This window comes from Tinamus guttatus, unplaced genomic scaffold, assembly GCF_059628265.1.
Source record: "Tinamus guttatus ecotype Peru unplaced genomic scaffold, ASM5962826v1 Tinamus_guttatus_pri_ptg000208l, whole genome shotgun sequence".
Classification (NCBI taxonomy): domain Eukaryota; kingdom Metazoa; phylum Chordata; class Aves; order Tinamiformes; family Tinamidae; genus Tinamus; species Tinamus guttatus.
Window position 1 is genome coordinate 1398606 of NW_028288742.1, and position 27112 is coordinate 1425717.

At 40.5% G+C, this 27112-nt stretch overlaps 1 protein-coding gene across 1 annotated transcript in view; it reads left to right on the plus strand.

The window, feature by feature from the left end:
* Positions 1-26376, plus strand: part of SDCCAG8 (SHH signaling and ciliogenesis regulator SDCCAG8) — a 101380-nt gene extending 75004 nt beyond the window's left edge. The window contains exons 17-18 of the mRNA XM_088524152.1: positions 24271-24397; positions 26196-26376. Coding sequence (XP_088380278.1) covers positions 24271-24397; positions 26196-26246 — 178 coding nt within the window. The 3' untranslated portion in view covers positions 26247-26376. The remainder of the gene's footprint in view (positions 1-24270; positions 24398-26195) is intronic.
* Positions 26377-27112: the final 736 nt, after the last annotated feature.

Here is a 27112-nt window from a genome sequence, read left to right on the forward strand (position 1 = left end):
TTCTGTTCTTAGTGGAATAAGTGAGTAGATTTTTGCAAGGCTGTGGGCAGGTGGCTTTCTCTTGATAACTTCAGTATTTTGATTGCATCTCCAGGGATCTGCCCTGCTCCTGTGGAAGCCAGTATACCTGTGGATGCTCTCATTTTCTGTACTAAAGTCTAACCTGCATTTAATTTTTGTATTTAGCTTTGATGTGTTTTGCACCATTAAATTCCAGAAGTAATGCTATATTTAAAAGCAAGCAAACAAAAAATTCCTAACCTTAATGTTTGGTGGGTTTTTTTTGTTGTATATTCAAGTTAATTAGAATCATGGTTTTGAATCATGAGGCTGAAGATTTATTTCTGTGTTCACTAAAACCAATTTTGCTGCTTTTCATTTTTTGGATGTTTCTTGTTTAACTCATATTCTTTTCTATAGTTTGGTAATATTTGCTATCCATTTTTGAGTGCTCCGTAAAAACATGCCATACTAAAAATTTAAATAAAAACGGAAACTGGTTGTGACAGTGCAAACTGGTGGTATCCTAATAGTAACAGATATTGTGTCAGTCTTTAGAGATGCTAGCATAAATGTGTTATCCTTCAACTGCTAATCATAGATGCTGTCCTGAAAGAGAGACTATAAAAATGGCTATAAGGACAGTATGGTGGGAGCTACATCTCCATTTCTGGTGTCCTCAAGGCAGTTGCACATGCTCAGAGCTTCCAGTTTGGCTCTGAAATGAAGCTCTGATAATGGCAATTATGAAAGGAATGGAAAAGGGTAATAAGGTAATTCTGCGTTTAACTTGCTCTTCGTGGATAGTCAATTCATATGTGAAGGGAGAGAAAGGAGATGTATTTATTTATCTATTTATTAACATGCTCTATTAAACCTTGGAGAGCCAGACTTTGCCCTAGTTACATGTATGTAACATGGGACATCTCATTATTTAGGACTTGATCCTGAAGGGTCTTCACAGTTCTGAATTCTTTCAAGTTAAGGTGGGCAAGTAGTTCCAGACCTCCAGTTTCAAGACTGTCTTTGTGCCATGGCTGAAATTACAGTAGTCTTCCCCCTCCTTAAGTAAAACACTCAAAAGAGCGCTACAGTTGCCATCAGTAGCAGGGATTTAGCCTTAGTCTATGTGAGTCACACAGAATCAAAATCAGCTTTTTTTTTTCTTTTTTTCCCTTTTTTTCATTTTCTTTCTTTTTTTTCTTTTTTTCTTTTTTTTTTTAATAGAACTAGAAAAGCTCATCTAGCTCTGTAAATTAACACTATGCATGGACAGTTGTACACACTAACCATTTGGAAACCTGTGACCCTAAAAGCAGTGTGACTTTAGCTTTTACTATCATGACAGTTCTTGTAATCTGCTATGCCCTCACACATGTATTAGATGATGCAAATACTTGTGCTTCCCAAATCAGTTTTATGAATAAAATGCACAAAGAAGCTGAACTGAGGCATGTATCCAGGCTTTCAAAGGCTGGGCGCAAATGGGATTTCTCCATTGGCTCTCTTTAATGTTAACCCACGTCAATAAAATCTACAGGAAATGTGTCCAACGTCCTGTCCCCTTTAAATTTCCATTTTTAATAGCAATAAGGCACTCTAGGCAGTGCATTTCTGGGGGTTTACTGCATTTCTCGGGTGGCTGAAGCCACTCACCCTTCAGCCTTGTGCCTCACAACACACCCGAGGCGAGCAATAATCCCCAGCAAGGCACTGCCTGTCTTATCTCATTGCTTAATTATTATACCTATTTAATGCTGCCTAGAACATTGTCAGCTGTTGAGAAAAGGTAATTATCACTAGTCAAATGAAAAACACTTTTTTGGCTGCCTTACGGATACACATTTTACTGGTACCTTGATACATAATGAAGCCTGATAGCAAAACTTTTGCTTGTCTCTTCTTCAAGCCACAGCTGTTTCCCTGCTAAATTCATCCCATCTGTCTCCCCTTCCGTAAGGCTGTAGGCAGTATAGCATAAGTACAGAAGCAGTTCAGTGCTATTTTGGATAAACATAGCTGAAATTTGAATCTTTGCCATTTGCAATGCACACATTTTGTTTTACTGCTGTAAAGAGAGCTGTCAAAATAAAAACTACATGGATAATTTACTGAAATACAGTCAAATAAAAGGATGATCAAAGGGGGAAAATGAAGATATATTCCAGGGTCACTCTTACTTTCAGGGTGTATTCTGTGCAACATAATTGTTGACCTCTTGACATTGCTGGGTTCAGAGCCATTGGTTTCGGAGCAAGTAAGAAAAGCAGATTCCATTGAATTAGAGAATAGCATAAAGAAGTGCAAACTTCATGCCAAAGAGGCTAACTGTAGCAGGTAGTTGTTATTTGTGACAGTGCCCTGTAAGGTATTTGCCAAGCTGTAGTACTTTGCTCCTTTTATAAGCAGTGTTTTATTGTATCGTGTGGTAGTTAAAATTGAGATTTCTCTATGTGTCTATTCGACTCTGAAAGTGGAAGGAAACTATCACGATCATTGTGAGGAAGGTTGACTGGGCTCATCTTCAGCGTTCATCTTTGGGGTCTGCAGTTTTAGCTGCCATGGAAAAACAGGTGTTAAAGCTTGATATAGTCTTTTTCATTGAGTCTGTTGGAGTATTCTTAATTGGAATGGGTAGTTAGTGATCTAAGGCTTGTGTTTGAAATTCCCAGACTTTCTGGAACACATTATCCAAATCCTAGAAGGGACCCTAGTAGGGTCTACTCTGTAATTCACTTTTTGTGATTTAAATAGAGTACTGTACAATATACAATATTTGAGAATATTTCAGAAAGCCTTTAAAGACAGTTGTCTGTTTTGCCTAAGTGTTAAAAATCCTATGGCAGCTCTACAAAGAGAAGAGTCTGGGTCATGGTATCATTGGTATATTTTCCTTTCACAGTGTTGTGTAGTAGGTGCCCATCTCATAGAGCACTGTATTTTGTCAGCACTGTATCTGTATGGCTGCTGCGTGGTTATGAATCTTTTGCAGAAGAATTTTGGAGGTTTTTCCTCAGTTAATACTGATGTCTTTTTGAGAGATTTCCCCATATTTTCTGAAGTTGATTCTTAAGCTGTAGGCTCTTGCTTCCAAATTCTGTATTATGTTAGAGAAGAAAAAGATGAACAAAGCCATGTTTGACCTAGTCTAGAAGATGCTCTCCTTGGAAAAAAAAAAAAAATGGGAAGACCATGTTAGTGAACAATGAAATAATGTTAAAATAAAATTAATTTAAATTAATTTAAATTAATTACAAGTAAAATGTTTCTTTTGGGGAAAAAACACTTTGTATAATTGACTAATAGTAAAATACAGTTTTCAGTGTTTTTTATTGGGTAGAGAAGGGGAAGAGAAAGGATGTTAAATCATTAGCTTCTTCTGTACTTACAAGATTGTTTTCAAGCTGTATCAAAAGAAACAAAGCCTTTCATAGTATTGTTGAGAGAGCTAATGCTACATGCAAAGCTTGCACATTGGATTTCTCGTGTGTATATATATATATATAATATATATAAAAAATCAATACTCTATGGCTAGATCTAAGCCTGTGTTACTCTTTTATGTTTACAGGAATATTAGACGCTGCTTAGAAATATATGCAAAGATTGTGAAATATTATTTGTAGTTTTGTTCAACAATATGAGTACAGATAAGAATGACTTAAACTGGGAGACTGAATGTCAGTGTTTAGTCCTCCTGTATCTAATCCAGGAGGTGTTACACAGCTCCTGCACCAGAACTAGTGCTCTCATACTTCACCTTAAATGGAAGCAGGCTCCACCACTCTTTTAAAGGAAGCCAAATTCTTGCAGGACTCTACCGTAACAGCATGCCTGGTGGCCTATTTGTGGATGACGTTGAGAGAACAGTATCACCTACATTTAAGATTGTAAAAGCCCTACCACAGTTTGAAGACACTCTGTGCATGAAAACTTGTGCTGAAAGCTGTTAGCTGAACAGGAACACAGCCCATTTTACCTTGTCACTCCTTGAAAAAGTTGCTACAGAAAGATCAGGATTAAGAAACTGAAAGGAGTTTGTTACACAGGGCTGTGTAACAGCATCTCTCCCTCTGCGTCCCCTCAGGTTTGCTTGAAAGAGCAGTTCTGTGGTTTTCTTTGAACGATTATTAGGTCACCCAAACACTGTGGTGTAGATGCACATACTAGGACCATCCTGGAACAATTGCTTTTATAGTAAATAGGGTACGATAGTCTTGAAAGCTCTGAGCTCATCTTTTAAAAATAGCATATATTAGTTTGGTCATCCGGTTTTGCATGCAACTGTGCAAGTCCATTGCAGTAAAAACGTTGATCATCTGAGGGAACGTGTGCCTGTACCAGCTTTAGTGTTTCAACAGGCCTAATAAACGTTTTCCTCTCCAAAATTGTACTGTACTGTTATCTATTGGAAATTGGCAGCCTCTGCTAGAACCACTCAGGTAGCCTGTTTCTTTATGTATAACAAATTCAAAAGATCTACTGTGCCTTTTCCAAGACTAATTCCAAAGCTGCAAAAATCTGAAAAAAGCAAAAACCATAAAAACAAACAAACAAAAATGTTTCCAGAGGGTTTCACCCTCTTCTAGGGTTTATGCAAAAGAAAATCAGGGATGGAGGAGATCATAAGCAAAACAGCCTTCAGTGTCTTGTAGATTTCTCTCCCATGTGCAAAGTGTTAAGCAAACTGTCAATCTCATGCTTTTCAGGTATTTATTACCTCATTTTTGCTGTTAAAAGTGCCTTGCCAGAAGCATATCCATTTGTTGATGATGTGATTGAGAATACAAGTGAATGTGAATTCCAGGTGATTTCTTCACCCGCATTGTCAGGTGAGCTAATAAGGAGACTTCCTTCTGTTACGTAGTAAGGTCAAATCTAGCACTTCAGATACTCATTTGCTTTTGCTTGTCATCTTTTCCTTGCGTCCAGGATTTGTTTTTCTGACTACCTCTTCTTAGTTCAAGCTGAAGGCCCTATATGTCACTCTTTCCTTCTGCAGGTTAGTGTAAGGGCAAAAAGAAAATAGGGAAAAGGTCTCAGAGGGTCACCTAGAACAAAAACAAACAACAACAACAACAAAAGAAAGAAAACAACAACAACAAAAAACTGAGTAAAATGAAGAGAAAGCAACACTTCTTTAAAGATGGCTGAAGGAAAACACTTTTTTACAATATTGTTTTCTGCTGTTACCTCTCTATCTTTTCCCAGTTTGTTTGTGTCAAGGCAATTTTAAGAGGTCCATCTCTACACATGGGTGGATGTGTTTTCTGATAAAAATGTTTTTAATATTTCTGGATCTTCTGAAAAAATATTTTTGGAATTTATGAAAACTTCCGTGTGCTCAGCATTCTTCATGAAACTGACTTGTGTGCTCGGTTCCTTGCAAGTCATGGCTTCAAAACAAAAAAGCCAATCAAATCTTAGCAGATTATTATTAATTTTAATTCTGTTTTAGATGTCTTCTCTCCGACTTTCAATTGTGCTTTTTTCTTGCAATAGTTAGTTTGATAAATTAGTGCTTAGGAGTTCTATTTAGCATTTAAGACCTGCAAGTTCCATTGTCTCAAAATACATTTTTTGAATAGCAGTATGACATAAACTGAACAATACATTCCACCGATATGGTGGATTTTTTTTTTCTTTTTGCCTGAGTTCCCCCAAAGAGCTAATAACTGTAGCACACAGTTCTGAGTACTTGCAGGTCACCTGTACAACAATAACAAAAATCACTTTATTCAGCAATAGTTCAGGTTTTGCACATGTGCTGTTAATATAAAGAAAGTTTACCTTATACTGTTGTACTAAAATACTTCCCTCTGAATTTCTTCTCTGAACCAGTCAGCACTGTTCATTTGTTAAGCCCCACCTAAAGTACAGAAGCTCTTAAATGGTTGGGACTATTTGTGCAAAATCAAAGTTAAAAATAATTTTGGTAAAGTGCAGTTATTTGGGGTAAAAATGATTTAGAGTCCTGATAGTTAAATTTCTTAATAGAAGTTGTTTAACTACTGTTAAAGTAGTGTCGTAATGTAAACAAATGATCCTTCCCACACTATCATTTTCAGTAATCAGTGGAACTTAATTTTGCCGGAAGCTTCTGATTTTGTCCTGCTTTCCTGAAAAACAATAAGTGCAATTGCAAAGGAGAGTTACCTGGGGTGTTAGTGTTGTTTGTGTGAAAACACCTTATTAAAAATTCTGTCCCTCCAAAAATTATTCTGTCCTCTAAATTGAATTTCTCTTTGTGTCTTCAAATAATACATATAGGAGTTCTTTCCTTTACAAACTTTCTGAGGAGGAATCTTATCTGAATGCTTCAGCAACTTGCTGAATCAGATTGGAGAGTAACATTACAGAAAGTAATGTTTACATAAACAAATATAAATTCAAATTAAGTGTATTATTTAAATAGCATAATGGAAACACATGGTGCTTTGTAGTCATATCATTAAGGAAGATCTGTGCCTTCAGGAGTTTACGATATAAAGATAAACCAACTCCACGTGCAACAGACCTCTCCTAAATATTGGTGTACAATGTCAAGATTTTTGTCTTGCATCTATTTCAGCATAAATTTTGCTCTTGAGCAGAGATTTCCCCCAAATCAGTACTCAGGGTATACCCCATGTAAGTACTGCATTAAGTAGGATACTTGATGCTTTTTGCAGGGCAGTTCACTCTTAGCACAAAAAAGCCTGGAATCTTATTTTTAAGATTTATAGGTAACATATATAGCAGTAACACTGTTGGCTTAGCTTTGTGTCTGGTATTTTATTTGTTAGGAAAAAAATTCAAACCCTTTTCTACTATAACAAGGAGCCTGACAAGCTGGGCCTTTTTTTCAGTGGTGCAAGTAATTTTGTTCAAAACTGCATTTGAGCTAAATTATTCACTTGTCCTGGGGCAATAACCTGTGTTCACTTTCCAGCTGAGCCAACTAGGAATATGGGAAGCAGACAAGCCTAGTACTCCATCATTGCCTTATATAATGTGGTGTTTTGGAAATGATGATGAAGGCCACCAGGATATTTCAAGGGTGAAATAGTAGACTCATAAGCTGAAAGATTTGCTGGCCATTTGTAATAACGTTTTTCCCCTGCTTTCCAAAATGCTTGCTCACAAATGAGCACAGGACACAGAATTAAGAGAATTTTTCATTTCTTTTGGATGTGGGAAGCTAAATGAAGCCCTGTCTGTGAACTCTCTGTGACTCCTAGATAGCTGCAAAAGATTAAGCCCCGTTGACTCTCTAGTGACTCAGCTGCAAAATAGCTGGGCACCTCAGAGAAGAGGCAACTTCTGCCTTCAGCCTGCTGGGCTGAACGTTTTCACTAAGTTAAGGCAAGGTTGGGCAGCACCTTGAGTATTAGCACACTTTGGTTCCTTACAGTAAAACTTTTCTTCTCAGTTGATGCTGTTGCCTAGGACAGCACGCTTCAAAGGTGCTACTACGTTTGTTTTTTGTCAGTTATTTAAATATGTAAAAGGTGGGGTCTGGTCATATCCTGATTCTCTAAATGTTTCATGTTATGGCAGACATCAGAGACTTTTAACCATTTTGTTTCAGTGTTACTGCTTTTGCTATAGCAGTTCATCTGCATTTCCAATTTCCCTATACTGTGGTCCAGAGCTCCTGCCATTGCTGTTGTTTTAAGGTTTTCTGTATTCTGTGTGGAAATAATGCTGTACTGGTCTCTCCTGAAGCCTTCCAGGACAAAGCTGTGAAATGGTTGCATGGTATGAGTAATAAACGTTAATGAATGTCAGCTCTTTTGTTCTGGATCAACTCTGAGCAAAGTTTTTATTCTTCAGGTATGGTTAAATATGAGTCAGGCAAAAGCAGTAGATTTTCATCAGAACATGTGATAGTAAACTATTTTCTGCATGTTGATAACTGAATTTCCTGTCTGTTGCATACGTTTTTCTTTTCTATTTTCCCCCCTTTAACTAAACTGCAGCTTTATGAGCAAAATGAGCCCTTAGATCATATGGTATGCGGCTTCACACAAACTTTTACCACATGGCAGAGCTAACTTAGCAACCAAAATTTGTTTTCTACTACTTCCTACTCATTCCTTTTATCTTATGCTGACATATAGGATTCTGCCTTGTACAGAAGGACACCCTAAATGACAGCTAGTGTAGCATTGCACTTGGGACCTTCATGTTTGGTTCTGGACTCAGATGAAGAGCTTATGCTCAAAATCCTTCAGTGCTCAGCAATCTCAAATACCCATTTTCTTTCATGATTGTGGAATCAGTGATACTCTTTCAGTTCAAGCGCAACATACTGCAAAATGCAAACAAAAAAAAAAGTCCAGATACCTTAAGAATTTCAGGGTGCTGTCGGTAGAAGAACAAGCAGATGAATTTTCGAAGAAGATGTAGCCTTGGTCATTTTAAAAGAAGAAAAAAAATGCCCAAAGCAATGTACAGAGGTCTTATGCTACGAGACAATAACTCTGGCATCAGGCAGTTAAATAACAGACTCTGATGCGGAAAACTGTCCCAGATTCCTGCATTCCTTTCAGATGACATTAGAAAACAAGGTAGACTTAGCATGAGAAATAGTGTCTTTATATGAAGAGATTGCTCTTGTTAGGCCCATATGTGAACCATATATCCAGATTCTCTCTACATCCGCTCACATGTCTCCCTGTCAGCATCTGAAGAGAAATCCCCAAATGTTCAAATGTACCTTTCAGATCAGAGTTTAATTTTAGAAGACTATTTTGGCCTATTAATTTTGATTATAACAGTGCTCTGATGGAGGAGACATCAGACTGCAACTAGAATTTCAGAAGTCAGAACACTACCAAGTTGAAATAAGAACACGTACAACATATGGTTCGTAAGTCACAATAGATGTATACACTAAAATATACATATACGCCATATATATTCTTATTGAATAAGCAATATTCCAGGAGACTTGTTTTTCACATGCACTTTGTATGTTACAAACTGCTTTGGGGAGGCTGAATACCTTCGTGTAGGATGAAGGAAGGCAAATAAGGGTAGTTCCAGGGCTGTGACACTGGTGTAAATTTGCCCTACAGAAGTAAAAATGAAGTAAAAATGTTAATTATTTTTAGGTATTTTTGCAATTGGTCTATGTTCTGTTATTCAACTCATATTTTTTTTTTCAATTACAAGTTTTTGAGTATACAAACAAACTAAATGCAAACTTGTGGGACTCCTACTTAAAAAAAATAAAATAAAAAATAAAAAAAAAAACGCAAAATCCTGGTGGTTTTGTATCATTTAATACATATAAGCATAATAAGCACCTGGGCAATTCTGAGGAATTGCCCTAATTATTAAGTGTGATCAGATAATACCTAAGAGTTGTAGTCGTAAAACCATTTTTATTGGAATAGTTTGAATACTAAATGTGTAAAAAAAAAAAAATAATAATAATAATAATAAAATAAAAGTTAACTTAATGCCTTACTGATTACTTAATTTCTCTGATCTTTTTTACGGTGTCCTTAAAACTAAGTATATGAATTCACCACCGACTAGAAATTATTCCAAAACAGTAATTCCCAAAGAAAATAAGAAATCTGGTTATTTTTCAGTGTTACTGTTCTGTGGATTCTGTTGTGGTCATGATAGCTGTAAGCGCATTCATGTAGTTGTGGGGCAAAAAATTGTCTTGCTAACATCCTTCCTTGCCCACCTTGTTCTTTCCAGATCAAAGGAGTGTTTTGCTTTGAGATTGCCATTTCTCTTTCTTTGTTCACACGAACTAGGAAAAAAAAAAGTATTATTTCTACAAATCTCTGAAGTGCCCCATAAACTTGACTAGATGATTTACAATTATTATTTTTATTAATATATCAGATATTTCAGATATGCCTTACAAGCACTGAAAAACCATAAGAATTGTTTCTACTTTGAAAATGAAAACATTTGTTTTTGTATTTACAGCTGTTTGTTCAGAAACAGTAATGAATTCTTCATCAGGATTAATCCTTTTCTTAGATAGCTCAAACTGCAATCCAGGGAGCTCATTGGAGCTTTTGACAGGAAACCATGAGAGGTGAACATCTGTAAGAAGCAGCGTAAGGACTCTGCAGCTGGGGGAGAAGCTCTTGATGGATGCAGAACCTTCTCATTTTCCCTCTTTGTTAGTGTATTATAGTAAAGCATATTGCTTTTTGTTAGTCTATAAGAAGTAAAGAAGCACGCAGCAGTTCATATTGCTTCTACAGTTGTCAGTTAACACTTGGTCTTGACCAAGACTTCACCCATGGTTTCTATAACACACATAGAATCATGAGGCTTGGAACGATTCTTTCTCTGATTTCCCAGGCTCCCCAAAGATTGGGAAAGGTGGCTAAATCGGGGAGGGCATCAACATCTGAAGTGAAAATTGATGCCTGACCAAGAATGAGGTTTGAGAGAGACTCATCCAAGAGCGTTGGGGTTGTTCGTTGGCTTATTTTTTTCCTTTCTTTCTTTTTTTCACGATCAAGTGGCTTCACAATTTTTCAATTTCAAATAGTGTGCGTATAACTAACTAAAATCTTAACCTGTGGTTATTTAGGAACTTTTTTTTTTTTTTTTAACTGTAGACATCCTCTATAGAGTATTTATTAGAGCTGGTAAATCCAGCCCTCTATCAGTTGAATCTATGAGCTAAATTGCTACATCATTGAATACATTGCCATGTTTTATATTTTGAAATTCAAGTGTTTTGTACATTTTTTTTATGGGTCCATTGGTTCATGGATGATTATGGGAAGTCAGAGTTGCTTTTGGGCTTAGTTGTTGTTATAAATACCCAAAGTATTTTAGTGAAATTTAAAACAACATTGAGACAAAGTTGAAAAAATGAAAAATGCTAACCATAAAATAATCTGCTTGTGTCCTCAAAAATGCTGGTTAGAACCAAAGCCTCAGCACTGGTCTGCTTTCATTTTTTACTGATGGTAGCACACAGTTTCCGCAGAATTTGTTTAGGACCTCTTGCTTTTAAATAGGTAAAGGAAAAAATGGGTGTGTTTCTTAGTTAAGAGAAGCATTTCCTTGTTATATCAATAACTGTTTTTATTAAGGTAGTGGAATATTCTGTTCTCAGTATGATGGAAATTTTATGTGGGGAAGCTGTTTGGAGGGAAATATATGTATAGTTTCAATTCTTCTCCCCAAATACTGAGCATACACATGTGCTTCATGCTTCCTTTTGCTATATTCTGCTTTTCTCTGCACAGATAATCATATGAACAATACATGTGAGCAACATTTGAGATAGAGCTGTTATCTTTTATCCCTTTGAAGTCTTATTTTACTGATGCATGAAAAGTTGAATGAGGAAATAGTGTTTCTGAACAAAAGGTGCTGCAAATCCTCAGCAGACAGAATTGCAAAGTGCCGTCTGTCCTTACACATTTCCCTCTCTGCTTGTCCTTCGTTAACTGAGATTGTTATTCATCACAGAGTGGTCGATGAGAGTTTTATAGCAACATTTATCTACAATTTCTATGTTCTAGGGTTTTTTTTTTTTTCAGGCTCCAAAGTGTATATTTGCTTTGCTGTGACAGTCAATTTTGTCATACGTGGTCAAATGATAACTCCTCACAAACGCAACTATTTTTGCAGCCTGTCTTACTAGCATCTAGATTCTGAAAAGGCAACCTGGATGCCTGCATGCCAGCGTAACCAGGATTTCAACAGTGTCAATAATCTTTGCTCATGATATGCAAAAAATCAGTGTGTCAGTGTATTCATGCAGAGTCATTAGCACACAGCCTCCCTCCTCTCGCTAACAAAGCGTGGCTTGCTATATTATAGTTTCCTAGGGTGCTTGTCTGATTCACCTCTGACAAAAGCAGAGAGCAAATTCTGTGCCTTCTTCAGTGGCATGGTAGCTTAGGAAATAAATCTTAGGGCATAAGGTCTGAAATGGCAGTCATTTAAATAATTCAAATGTAGCAGACATTTTGCCCATGTGCCTTTCAGTTCTTTGTTTTGCTTCCCTATATTTGAAAAACGCTGATAGACGAATGGTCTGCAACAATGTACACACATATATATATATATAATATCTAGAGCTAAATAATTCCTGTCCTCTTTAAATGCAGCTTAACCAGTTACATGTTAAATAATTATTTGCTCTCTCTTTTGTGGTGTGGAGGGGGGAGTTGGAGGGGAGAAGTAACATACAAGCAGATGTGCTGCTAGATCTACAGGCTTCTGCCAACCATATGGCATCTTAAAGAAAGATGGTTGGAGCGTCTGGATTAGCAAAGAGTCGGGATGGAAAGCCATGTGTCGTGTTGGTACAGGCAGTTGTTTTAGCTCTCTGTAAAAGGCTTCAGGAGATTGTGTAATGGAACAAATGGTACTGCAAGCCTAGTAACAGCCTTACCGCTGCTGGAGAGGCAATTGGCCCCCAGGCGGGTACTGCTTCATCCTTGCTTGTTGGTTTTTTGTGAGGGATTTTTATATCATTATTCCGTGTTCTTCTTTTCATGTACTGGAAACTTGGGAGATCAAACTCTGAACTTTAAGCGCTGAAGAGAGGTATTGTATGTCTAGCTTTTTTGGGTTTTTTATTTATTTTTTCTCCTCCATACACTTGTTTTTTTTATAATGAGAGCATACACTTTCCCTCTGTTTAAAATGAAAAGCTTGTGCCCTTCTGCAGATTTGCTGCATCCTTCATGAACACTTTGAGGACTGATTCACTGCATTTGTAGCGGGTGCCCAGATTTGCAGGGGAAACTGCTCTCCCTGGGATGTATTTTGTTGAAAACAAGATCAGGGCTATTATGCTTGTGGCTATGGTGTACCAGCTTGGCATTCATATTCTGTTTGACAAGTTGCTCTCCATGCAAACAAGGGGCCTGCTCCTATCAAAGACAAAATCCCTTTTGTTTCTAGGGCTACAGGATCGGGCCTTTTGTGTGTGTGCATGCGCGCGTGCACTGGCGTTGCGGGAGTCTCCCCAGTTCACATCCCCGCTCATGGCAGTTGCTCTGGACGCAGAGGAAAGCTTTTGTGCCGCGGCCTGTGGTACAAACAGGTCCGAGCAGTGCCCCCGCTGCCCCACAACAGCACTGAGCCCCTCTGCGCTGTCGCTGCGGTCGGGCCCTAGGTGTACCTGCAAGTGCAGTTTTATCGCACCAATACTGTTTGCTGCAATGTAATCAGGATTATTTTATTTGAAGAAACTTTAAGTGCCTTATGATACCACGTCATGATTTTTATGTAAGGACATAACAGCAAGAAAAACCAAATACTCTGTCACAGATAAATACTTACGTTATGGTTTCAGAGACATTAGAAACAAGCCATTAACTACAGAAGTATCTTCCCTACAGAGGATCTTTGCTGAAAAATATATTATCTTAAACTGAGAGGAATGCTGTTCTAATTTAGCCCAAAATCTCAATAATTTAGAAATAAAACTGCAATCAGTGCTCTTTCTTTCCTTTTTTTTTTTTTCTCTTGATTTTTTTTTCCTTACTGTCCAGAAGGCTCCTTATCTGGAGCTTAGGAAACAGCAGTCTTCGGCTTAACCTGCAGTTTAGTTAGAGCAGCACATGCTTTTTTCCTGCGCTGCCTTGGTGCCCCCTGCTCAAGCCTGCATATGTTTCTCAACACTCACCAAAAGTAGCCTCCGTCAGGAGGGAGGCCCGGGTCCCTTCTGCCGACCTGGTCATTGCTTAGCGTTGGCTGCTGCGCTGTGCACGGGGTGGACATTGTCCACTAGGAGCTGCGCCGATGCCACCAGCACCTCCAGGAGGCAGGAGTCCAACTGGTGATCTCCCTGTGGAGCCTCTGGCGCTCCTGGATCACCTGCTGACCCTCCCAGTTCACTCAAAAATTCAGTCTTTGTGCTATTCACATGTGTGTGGGTAATGTAGTGGTGTGCGTTATCAAAAGGGCACGTTTGACCCAGAAAAGTGAATACCTCAGTGAAGGTTCCCTAAGAGAGAGTTATGAATAATGGTTTGTTTATGCCGAAGCAGCATCACGGGGTACTGAGTCTAAAGAACAACTAACTGTTTAATAATAGATGGATTTCTTGCTCTTCATTTTGCTTTTACTTAGGGTTAAAAAAAAAAAAAAAAAAAGACCATCTCACCATCTCTCATTAAATACAGAGGTGCAGCTTAATTTCTCTTAATTCTCTTAATTTACTACTAATAATTTTAGGCTCTTAATTTTAATAGTCCAACTACTTGACATGAGTGAGAACGGTCAGCACCCACAAATCAAGACTTTGAACTTCCTATTCCAGTGCTTGTTTGTAGAACCTTAGCAGTTGTTCAGCACAAAAGAATATAACAGGGGGAAGTAAAACAAGGATAACTGACCTGACAAAATTAAGCAAGAACTTTTCATGTAATCTATGGAGAACTGTTCTTTCTTACATACACCAGAGCTCTGTCAAGAAAATGAGTAATTTCTCTTGTAACTTGCAAAGAAAAGGCTAATAGTTTTGCTGAACTTTGGCAATAATTAAAATACAGTGGCAAGGAGCAGAGGAGTGTGTGCGCGCACGCGCAGTTCTGGGCAGGCCGAGTCCTCCTGCTGGAGAACGCCAGTGGGTGGTGGATACCTTTGCGGGGTCCAGTGAGGGCTGGTCGCGGCTCCCATGCACTGATGGGAAAAGTCCCGTGACTGGGAGGTGACTGGAGGTGGCCGTGGGCTCCATGGTGCTCCTGCACTGCAGCTACGGGCACACGGGAAGCTCTTCTTGGCCAGCGCCTAAGCTGCTGTCAGCGGGAAGGCAGAGCTGGCCCTTCCTGCTGGCTGTGGTGGTCACCTCCAACAGCCTGCTTGCAGTCATATTCCTTACTGCAGAGGGTTTAATGGTTATTTAGAAGATAGCTATGATTATATTTGCCTTTAAAAGAGCAATAAAATTCCTCTCTCTTGTAGTAATTATTGAGCTCAACGTTTAGGCTTGATGCACTAATGCAGAGCGCAGCCAAACTAATACATTTACACCCCAAAATACTCTTACAAAGAATTATTTTTAAAAATGTATTTTCTCTGAAATGCTTTGCTGTTTTGCCTCAGTGTTCCTACATAACTACGGTTTCCCCAAACTTCACATGCAAATTCACCGTGCTTTAGCAGTTTAAAACAAAACTCTGGGTGGTTCTGCATATTCGTAAGAGCTGGACTTTGTAAAGCGCTTGGTGCAGCTCAGGTCTTCCTGCCTCCTCTGTTTTCTGACCTCTGGTTTCTCAGCATGCAGTTCCTTTCCGCTCAGCTGGTCCCAGGGCAACATCTGCCTTGGCTCCCTTGCCCTCTCCTCGACCTGTGGTCTTCCATGTTGCCAACCCCTCGCCCCAGCTGGCATTTCAGGGACACCGCACCTCTGCCTCTCACCTGCTTGTGAGGCACAGGGGCCGTGGGGCCGGGCCGCAGCGCTGTGCGGCCTGCGGGCAGCAGCTCCCGGGGAGGTGGCAGCGGTCACCTGCCACCAGCCGGCCCTAAGGGCTGAAACGCAGAGACTGAAAGCTCCGCCGGTCCCTTGGGTAAATCCCTCCTTGTCTGAGCACAGCTCTGATTTCCCTCCTTGTGCACATCCGATGGATCCTCTACTCACTGTATCTACTGCTGGGACCTGCCTCCCAGCTTTCTCCATATCCCCACTCAGCATTTTCCCACCATTCCTGGGTTTGTCTCTTAGAGGGAATGAGCTTGGAAAATGGACATATGAAATAAAACTGTATTTGAGGGGGGGATAATCTGGCTTGGGGTTCTGCATTGATAAATAGGGACAATCTGGTCTGCGAGGAAAGCAACAGGCCCATGTATGGAAAACAGCCATTTCAATAGTCTTTGCAGAAAAGTCATCTGTCATCAAGCTAACGTCATATTCCTCCTCTTTTATGTCACAAGCATAAAAGCACAGTCCAGACAAGTCTCCATCTATCATTGCTTTCACTGTGACTTGTGAAAATCACAGTAACCCAGTGTGAAGCCTGAATATAAGTGAGTGTAGATACAGCCAGCCAGAGCAAAATGACTCTTTTAAGATGCTGCTGAAAAGAGGAGCATAGTTGCACCTTTGATGTAGCAAATAAGAGTGATGGGGTTTAAGCAAAGAAACTAATGAGTGAAACCTACCTGGATATTTAACACTTTGTGTTTCATATTTTTATAGTTTATTTTTATAGCAGTCACACTATGTAGCACAGCAGCCTTGTTTTTATGTTCAAGACTGTTTTTGAGGGACTCTGGTACGTAAGTATTGGTACCTGCAAGTCTTTGCAGTTTAAATCAGACCCGATTTACTGTAAAGACTATACCTGGCATTATTGAGCTCCCATTTATAGGGTCATTAGTGTGAAACATTTTACCTTTCAGACTAAGGTACTAATAGCTATAGACATAAACAAGCAGAGGCTCGGTAATGCAGTGCCTGTGGTCCTTGCTAATTGCACCTAGGGTCTGGGCTGGGGGAGGACTGCAGGTCTGAACTCAAAGCTGTGCAGTTAGTCTGTAATTGCCACTGTCAGAAACAACCAAAGCAGTTGGTTCAACTGCACTACCCTTTCTAGCAGTAGCATTTTTTAAATTAAGACAATGACTGAAAAAGTAAGTTAACAGAAGCTGATGCTTTTATCAGCTTTTTTTTTTTTTTTTTTTTTTTTTTTTTTTGCTTTAAACGCCTGATGTCAGCTTGGGCCACATGTACATTCTGCACATGCTGTAGAATAGAAGCAAAGACTTCTTTTTTGATTCTCTTGTCGCCTGCCCAAACACCACATGTACTGTCTGTTACATGTCGCTTCTGATGAGGTTCACACTGGGAATTTCTTTTTAAAGGCAAAGTGTTTCTGAAGGAAAGAGTTCAGATTGGGTGGATTGCACTAAAAAATGCTTCCTGTCTCCAAGTCAAATAACTGTGATGATTGTTTTGGGTGGACATGCTCATGTTTGTCCGGTAATAAGAGAAACAAAAGGAATTGTATTAAATGATATGGAAAGTGGAATACATGTTTATAAAAAGTAAAACAATCACAAGAGGTGTTGTACCTACTAAGGCAAATACAGGTAAAATTATTCCAGTTGTGCATATATGTACCTTGTGGAATGGTCCCTATATACTAGAGGTCATTTTTAAAACCTTGGTAAGATATTTATTCTTGTAACATTATCAAAATTCAGATCCCTAACTGGAAAGTTGTGCAGTCTCTGTTCTGCTAGACACATAACATAATCAGGGAGGGGTGAGCACATTAAAAAGAAAAAAAAAAAAAAGCTGACTAAAATGTCCAATAATTTTCTCTAGCATTATCTGCTGCAAGCCCTGCCTTCTTGCCTCTTTTTTTTTTTTTTTTCTTCTCTCTAAATGGTTGGGATAATCATTTTATTAAATGTTTTCCAGCCATAAGCAGAAAATAGTAACTAGACTACTTTTCTCAAGAGCAAAGCCTATCAAGAATTCTTACTATAGGTTGTATTATTTTGAATTCCCTTAAAAGAATATCTTCCTCTTCCAGCTAGAGATTCAAACACAAGCAAACATTAATGAAGCTTTCACCCATATCTTTTACAGCCTGCCATCCCTTCTCTTTTAATTGTTTCCTTCCTGTCAAAACCCAGGAGTGCTAAAAGTGACTATCATATCAGCTAAGCCCAGCTGCTACATGCCCCTAACAAAAAGCGTGCTGATAATGTTTCCTCTTCAGCATTCTTCTATTGGAAGCCCAAGAATAGATCAGAACTCAGGTTTCCTTCATGATCTATTTGCTTAACCTGTTGGACCAGCTGTGGAAGTGAAAATAATTTTATTTTTTAATAGTTTTAGTAGTGATGACATCTAAAACAAAGTAGAAGCTACTGTTGTTATGTCAGCTTCTAATTAAAGCCTATTTACTTGTAATAATTGTAATGGAGGAGCAGATTATTATTTTCTTGGAGAAAATGTAATGCTGGCACTTCTTAAAGAGTGTGTGGAAAAATTAGAGTACCCTTAGTTAGAGGAAATGTTGCGGTCACCTATACACATGAAAAATACCTAATGCACATTAAAAATTAAGCAATAGAAAACCACCTCAGTCAAAGTTTTCATGGTGAAACATGGACATTTTTGTCATAGGCACCTGATTCCAATCGGTGCATGGGATATTAAGTTGCTAGTAGGAAGTGCTTACCTCACTGAACCATAAAGGGTTTTGATTGCGTTCCTCATCTTCCAAAACTTGAGCATCTTGACCTTTTTGATAGCAACAGAGTTTTGGTACCAGTTTCATACGGGTGGGAAATGCTGTAGAAACCTTCTGTAATGTACCACAAACTCTCTCCCCATGTCTCAGTGAAAGTCAGGACTTAAACATGACAGAACTCAGGAGATTTGTTCTCCTGGCTAGGAGACTAGTAATTATTTTTTTTTTCTAATATGCAAAAATGTGGGTCATGATGTTTTTCTTCTGAACCTAGAAGGGGAAGTGGAGCTTATTTGAAGGACAGAGAATATGGATGTTTTTGGGGAACATATGCAGACATGTTTTCTCTCAGATGTTGATGACTAAAGGTTGTCTTGAGGTCCTGATCTGTGGCTCAAGATTTTAAGTAACAATATAGGGCAATAGAGAAGCTTTGGCTTATAATTCTTCTGTGTCCGTATTTCTAAATTTACAGACTCTCACCTACTTACTTCAGAATTTACTGTGTGAATTTGTGAATATTGCAAGCCACAATGTAAGTGCAGATGCTTATGAGAACCATTTTTTACTACTGACTTTAAGTTATCTGCAGAGCTGTCTCAAGACCTGAAGAGGTGGTAAGTTTGAAGCTGCCTTAGGGAAAAAGGCTGCTTCTGCCTCAGAAAAGGGTGAGAGAAACACAGCAGATCTGAGCAGGGAAGCAGAGGGGACCCAAACTGCTGTCCCAGCAGAGGGGGTGGGAGTAGTTACCACTGCTGCAGTAGGGCAGTCCTCTCTTCCCAGGACTGTGCGCTCGCCGTACACCTCGGCCTGGCTGTGGCGGCCAAAGAACCTCGCGCAGGCAAGCAGCCTCACCCAGTGATTTATTGCAGGTGGTTTCCTTTGGCAGTGCCTGTGTCAAGAGCTAGCTGCCATCGCCAGAGTTTGTATTTGAGGCTGAGTGATGCCTTTTGCTTGGAGACGTTGCTGAAGTTTCTTCTTCATTTTATTAGGCCTGCCAAAAATTACAGTTTAGCTGAAACCTTTCAACCATTTCAAGGAAAGAAGCAAGTATGAAGTTCTGTGAAATAGAGGAATTCTGTTGGAAATGTCCCAGTTGCATGGCGCAGGGTGCTGAACCGGAGCTGGTAGATGGGTCGGACCATGCTGCTGTCAGAGCATCACGTTTCGTTCCCTGCCCCATTGAAGGGCATAAGTCCCCAAGAGATGGTGGTGGAAATGATTATGGGGGGGGGGCATGTGGAGACTGGAGGGCATGTTGTGGTCAGAGGGAGTTGTAGAAATGAGAGCCTGGCTACTAAAGAAGCAAAAATGCAAAGGGGACGGAGTAGGCGTGTGGAGGATGACTGTGGAGGAGCAACTGCAGAGGTGGGAGAAGTTACGTACAAAATCTCCACACTGGTGTTTCCTAACGCTCAGGTATTGGAGCATGCATCTAATTTGTGTCCCTGGGACATTCTCTGTGAAGGGCCACAGTTTAAAAGCTTTCTATCATTTTAGTACGTGGTAGAAAATTTGCAAGATGACTGTTAAAAAAAAAAAAAAAAAAGATAGTGGGCAGAAGTGCGCTGGTAGTCTGCTGTGTTTTATACCCTTTTCTAATGGGCTTGATCCCTGTTTGTAAAGTCAACTTGTGTTTAAGCCAGCATTTGTTTTTTAAAATTCATGGTATGTTAAGAATACTTGAGATTATTAACGAGTGTCTCTCTGCCTTCGTTTTGGGGCAGGGTCTCCTTTGACCGCGTGGCTGAGGAGTTGTGGATGCTGGCGGCGCTGCGGCCCCTTCTGCCCTGGGGAGCAGCGCCTGGGCACCGCGTTGCCCGCAGGCCATCACTGCATGCCGCCCGCAGGCCGTCACCGCGCGTCCCCGACCCTGTCAGGAACCAAGAGGCAGGCGCTTTTATGCGCTCCCCGAGGGAGATGCTGTTTCTCCGCGCGGCAGCGCACGCTCTCCCTGGGGCGAGCGCCACGGCGCCCTTCTGGTGGGCGCCCACCCGCCCCTGGGCGCCCGGCACCACGCGGCCCCCGCCGCGGCGGCCCTCGGTTACCATGGCAACCGGCAGCTCGGGCAGGGCCGTCGGGGGCCGCGGCGGCCATGGGGGCCGCGGCGCTGCGCAGCGCAGGGACGGCCCTCGCGGGCCTGACGGCCCCGCGCCGCCTGGCCAGGAGCGGTTATCAGATTACTTGTATTAAAACCTAATTAAGACGTGTGCCAGTAAATGCAGCCGGGTTATTGGATTTGGCGGCTCAGCTGCTGCGGTCCGGCCGCGCTCCCTCGGCAGCCCCAGCTCTGCAGAGTGCGATGACAGCGTCCTCTGTTAGCAACCTCCCCATCCTGAAGGAATAAATAACCTTTCAGGGCCTCCGCTTCACCTGGGACTGATCCCCACTTGTGGGTGGGTGTGTATTTGTACAGAAAAGCCTTGCGTATATTCATACAGAAAATAAGGGTGCTCTTCTGCTGCCCACAGGCCAGGGCAGCTCCCCGTTGTTGCACACAGTGCAACAGTCCCTGTTGGGCGGGACCCACCTTGGTGTCCAAGCTGTCGCGTGCCTCAGGTTTTTGGTAGGGCCCAGCATCATCTGTCTGCTTGTACTTGTCTAATAAGTTTTGCAAAATTCACCCTTCCCATGTGATTTCTGGACAGTTAGGGGCTAGCCTAACCTCAGATGCCAATGTTACTGCTGTGCAAATGAGATGTGCGCTCTTCTGCAGGGGGCAGCATGAAGCAACACGGGAACTTGGGGCCCTTCTAGGCAAAGCTACTTACGAGCACCAAGGATTGAGGATTAGGATGAAACATTCACCTTAAAGCATTCATTACAAGTAGGATGCCTCAGTTTAGCGTTCCTTCTGTGGAACCACTTGCTTTTGTCTTGCAAAGCAGCAGCTTGCCTACCTCCATATTGAAATAGGAATTTTCTTTTGGGAAATTTGAAGGGAAAAAAAAAAGTGTATTATTATTATTAAATGGAAGCTATTCCCTTGGTCTCATGCTATCCCTGTAAGTAGTCTGAATGCAACTCTTTAAACATGGTACATTTCTTAAAGCTGTGTCTTGAAGCAGCCTGACCGAGTTTGGAGTCAGTTCGTACCCTGCAGCACTCCCAGGCCAAGGGGCAGCAGCCACTTGACATCCCACTTACTTGGGAGGTTCTTGCCACTTTGGTGGAAAAAATAACTAACAATGTGGAAGTGAGGATGAGTATGGGGAAGGAGGTGCGGTCACGCAGGTGCTCAGGACATTTGCCTGGTCGGAAGCGTTGCCGGAATGAACCTGGTGGCTGCGCAGCCTCGCTTGGGCGTATTAGCAAAATGTGCAGAAGGTTCTGTCACCCAGTTGTAAAAATGATGGCAGGCATCGATGTGCAGTTGTAACATATGGGAAGTACAGTGAGTGTGGGTGGAGCTGTTCATTTCTCATCTTGAATCATTTACGAGATCAGCAGGCAGGCCAGATACAATGCATATGGGAATGTGTGGCTGTGCTGCACATGTCACACGTAATAGCAGATATTGTGAGAGGGCCCAGAGCCTGTCCTCAAGAGCTAAATGCACTGGAGCAGGCTGGTAGTCCCCGAGTTCAGACCAAGGGCCAGCTTGGCAGCAGTTATGGAAGAGCAGACTGGCAGGCAGCATTTGGGAATTCACGGATTGAGATCTGCACTGACTAGATCTTTATTCATCATGACCCCAAGCTGGGGTCGATATTAACCCTGTACTCAAGCACTAGAGATAAATACGGATGATAGAAGTTCAGTTGTGGCCTGCTGGGAAAACTAAGTACAGTTTCTGCATCATTCTTTCAGCTTTGTTCAAGTGACAGTGCGAATGTAATATGGTGGGCGGTAACGTTACAAAACAAAAGACTATAATTGAGCAATATTTCAATAATTAAGGACCTTTCTATTTACAATAACTTATCTGAATTACATTCTACATGATGACATAGTATATTAGTATTGAGCTTTATAGTAAAGAGCACTAAGGCTCATACCCAGTAATGTTTCTGCAATTTGCATGGGCTGCCTGTAAGCATCTCGTAGAACGTGTTGTTTTGATGTAAAATTTATATGAGCTGGAAATGATTTCTGTCTGTTTGCCAGAAGTGGAGTGTGCTCCTGCACTGCAATGGTGGCTCTTCCGCTGGAGCCCTCCCGGTTCGCATCCGTGAGAATCCACCTCCTGGCGGGCTTCACTGCTCTGCCTCCCAGCACGGGCCTCACCTCCCTCAGGGGCAGGGCTTGTTGTTGTGTTCCTGCAAAGACAGTGGTTGAGGGTCTGCTCTGAGCAGAACTCCTTTGCCTGACTGAAGGCCGAGTGTGTTGCCTCCAGCAAACATCACCATACGTCTTGCGCTGGAAGCAAACTAATGTTCCTGCATGAGCATTAAAACACAACAAAACCAGTACAAGGGTAGGGGTATTTTTTGGAGGAGGAGGTTGTTTTGCTTTTTGAAGTTCCAAAGCCCTGAAATCACACATGGTAAGGAAATGAAGAATAAACAGGCTCATGTAATAACACATTATAGTTTAGAACATATAGGGAGTGCGAAATCGTGATTAGAGAACATTCTGCACTGCCAAAATGGGCTTTGTTTACTTCTTTGGAAGTTTACAAGCAGCTGTTATTGTTTGTGCGGAGCTGCGTTCAGTTTTGTTCTGGTCCCCAGTGCGTGGTCCTGCAGTTCCTCAAATCCCATTCTGCAGGGATGGGTTAACATAGTAGCAGGCCACTATGCAACATGCCCATGCTAAATCCTTACTACAAGATATTTGCATTTGCTTTCAAAGAAATGGACTGACAGATACAGGGCAGTAAATACTGTTTTTGACATAAATTTTGCTAATTTAGTTGCAGCTAAGTGTTAGCTTTATCAAGAAAGTTGCAGATATTTACTATTATTTGAACTATCCTGCTAAAGAACATGGATATTCAGAGCAATTAGCCTAGCTGTGTTTTGACAGCTGTACAAGTCAGAATTCCTACATGGAGTTGAAAGTAGTAAGAGTCAGGAAGTCATGTCTTCTTAGTGTAAACTTATAACTAATTTTATTAAAAACCACAAACAAAACTTTAATGCTTTGTTCAGCTGAAGCTGTGTCTCTATATGTTGGACAAGAGAGAGTTTTAAAAAAGAAAGCAAGTGCAAAGTTTGGATCCAGAATTAATCTTGACAAAAACTTACTTGGTAATAGCCACCTGCAAAGCTGGTGCATGCTTTCCAAGTGCACAGTGGTGTTTAAGAGCTATGTGTTTCTATGATATATAAGAAGCTTCAAATATATCTGCAGTCTTCCAACTAAAGACATTTCCATTTAAGGGTAAATGACATGTCTTTATTTTTCAAAATTTCCAGCTTATTTTTGGACCCAAACAGATAGTGATGGCAGGATGTGAGAGTAATAAACACTCACTGGGACCATAACAAGCAATACTGGCTTTTATACAGGCAGAGTGGCCTTGTCTACAGCCCTCTCTTTTCCAGCCCTGGATAGGGGGGAACCTTTGGAGCAAAGGGCTCTTTCTGTCCTTCCTCAGGAATCCCTGTCACCCTATTAGAGGTTCAGGCCCAGAGATTGCTGCCGCTGCACTCAATGAGCACTATGCTTGTTCTGACAGGTTAGATAAATGTTGTTGTTTGAGGCAAGTTTTAGGACATTGACCAGACTATGAAGAGCAGCGGAGAGAAAACAAGAGTTTTTGTCACTCAGTGCACGTGCCAGGGGTTTGGGGACCTGGGGAGACGGGGTCAGCAGTGCGAGTGCCTGTGATGGAGACAGGGGGTTTTCCAGGCGGGATCGCACGTGCAGAGGTGCCGAGCGGCACCGCGGCCGTGCCCTGGGAGAGGAGCCACGGGGACCGTCCCCTGGCCCTTCACCGACACCACGTACAGGCAAAAACAGCACGTCGTGACGCGGCTCCCACGTTAGAAGTGCAAACATTTAAAAGTGCTCGTGTAACGGGTCAAAAGAAAATGCCCATGCTGGAACTAATGCCTTAGTCTCAGCTCGCCGCCAGCACAGGCATTGGGAAGCTGCGCCCGCCAGCGCAAACAGCAAAGCTTTGACAGCGAATTCCAACCGCAGATCCGCTGCAATTCCTTCATCTGCTCTCTTCCAGGCTGTACCAGCTTGACAAGCACTGCCAGGCCACGGCCCAGCAGCTGGTGGAGTTGCTCAACAAGCAGAATCAGCTCTTCAAGGAGAAGCAGATGCTTACAGAAGAGGTGCAGTTTTTGCGAACACAGGTACCATGCCAAAAGCAAAAAACTCTGAAACTCTTAGGCAAATATTCTGCATCTTTAAGAGACAAATGCCTTTTTAGCCTTTTTTTTTTTTTTTTCCTTCGTGGTTGCTTTTAATAGGACATTACCATTACCAAACTGCAATTCCATGCCCATAGGAGAGAGACGGCAGGGAAAAATAGTAGCTGGACCTGCTTAAACCTAAACTAAAGTAAGAAAGTGTTCTGAAGTGACATTAAACAATAGAAGAGATTGTTGTTGACAATTCCTAGCTTTCTTACGAGGCTATTTTGTGCTTTTTCAGAGAAGACGAGAATCTATTCTTTAAAAGCATTAACAAGAGCTCTTTTTGACATCTGTCTGGCTTAAGTCCCTCTGCCCTTTTGTGACTTTGTTTCCTCATTTTTGAATTGCTGCTTCATAAACCACCCACCCAAGATGCAGAGCTGGCAATGAGCCTGCATGAGCACTGATCACTGCACTGTCCTGTGCAGGGCTGCCTGGCACTTCAGCAGTCTTAGGAAGCCACAGATCCTCATGGGCTGCACTTCTTTTTTTCTTTCTTTCTTTTTGGACACTGTTCTTCAATGAGTCAATGTTTTGCAAATAAGGGGGAGAACTGATTTTTTTTTGTCCTTCTCATTCATTTGTTCTTCTTTCTTTTCCTTTTCTGAAAACTAACAACTGCAGAATGAGATTTTTTTTCAGTAAACTGTCAAACAATCAAACCTCTGTTTCTGTGGCTAAAGCAAATTAAACAATGCAGCTGTATCACGATATTATATAGCTTATAAATACAGCTGACTAATGAGTTTGCAGAGAGTAACTGGAGCTCTGTTAAGGTAACCAAAGAAACTGAGTGGAGAAAAGTTGTGTCCAGCAGCATGCCTGACAGTGAAAGGAAAATGAATGTTCTGGAATTTCAAAATACTTCAATCATGCCATTTTTCATAGGCATTTTAGCTTTACAATTTATTAAGTGACAAGATACTTTTAACCTAGGAGAACAAAATGCATACTTGGTTATGCCTTTAATCTTGCCAGCTTGTTTGGTATTACAGGATTTCTGGTTCCAAAAAGCAAAAATTCCTCTGCTTTAAGGGCAGCACATTCTGTAAAGTGACAAGACTTTAGTCCACAGGGATTTTGATATTGGTTATCTCTTTTTTTTTCTGGGAGAAATTTGGCTTTTATAAGGTTCGGCAGAAATACAAAAATAATACAAAGGGAGAAAACATCATTTAGGTATTATAACATTGTCAAAATCTGATTCTTGAAAACTTCTTTTTTCTTCATTTATATGCTCATTTTAAGTTAACTGTGCTCTGTTTTTTGATTGCTCAGGAAAAAGATAATTATTTTTTAAAAATATAATCAATTTGGTCCTAAGAATCTATTTGTAGTTATTTAAAGTAACTCCTGTTCGCTGAGAATTGGAATTCAGGCCAAAAGAGCTGCCTGGAAAGACAAACACTGGTGTTCATTGAGAAAACCAAAGATGTGAGATTTTAACTACAGATTGATATATATTGTTATTGTAGAAATACAAAAGAAAAAAAAAACACAAGCAGAATTGCAGAATCAGTATTGGTACTATCTTCAAAGGTGAAGGGGACATCATATTCTGCATTTTCTTGTATCATTCAGTAGTTCTCCTTTACAGTCTTTTTTTTTTTTTTTTTTAAATGGAGGAAAGCAATCATACCTAACCCTTTAAAAATTATGTAAAATACAGTAACCTAAATTTGCTATTGTAGCTTGGAACATAAGCCACCAGTAACGCAGCAGTTGCATATTTCAGGAAAAAAAATGGGATGCAGATCTCAAACAAGACACAGATGGAATCAAGTAAAAACCTGGATGGAGAGAGAAATGAGCAGAAGAAGGTATTTTTTCTATATGCTATATATAGAGAGAGGGGAGGGAGAGGAAAGGAGGACTCAAACTATTTGCAGATGTGGGTTGAATCTGGCAAACACTTCAGAATTAAAAAAAAAAAAAGGGAGAAGAAAGTGTTTGAAACATTTTTGATTTAAAATTGACTTTTTCACTTTTTAAAATTTACCAAAAGCACTCCAAAACAAAGACAGACAGATTTACCTGACAGATTTTTTAAAAGTATCTTCCAGATTTAATTTTCAGTAGAAGGGGTAGCTTGTAAGGTGGGAAGTTTTAGAAGAATTATGATTTTACCGTAGGTACTTTGGGTGCTTGGCTAGACAAACACTGAGTGTTTGTGTGTTGGTTTGGAACTGGTTCCGTTATGCCACTTCCAGTCGTGTTTTTGTGTTGAAGCAGAAGCTTCTCTGTTTTCCTCACAAAGGCTACAATTGTAAAATGAATCATAAAAACTTAGTGTCATGTTGAAAGAAACATTATATAAATAATTGTATTTGAGGAGGTGGTGTTGGAATGACAGTGCTACTGCACAGGACTACATACCTGTCCCTTTTGCCTTCTGAAATTTAGCTATAATTTAAGTCGAAGACTTTAAAGTTGCTACATTTCAGTACATTTAGTCTAGAGAAAGAAAACATTGACAAACTGTATCTTGCCCAGCTTTTTTTTCTCTCTCTCTCAAAACCCTGGTTATTTTCATTGCTGTTTGTTTCCAGTGTTACTGATGTCTGTATTTAGGGGGACAGAGGAAGAAGATGGCAGGAAAAAAAAAAGTCTTTAAGTCCTAGTATGTGATGGGGTGTTTTGAGAACCTGTTTT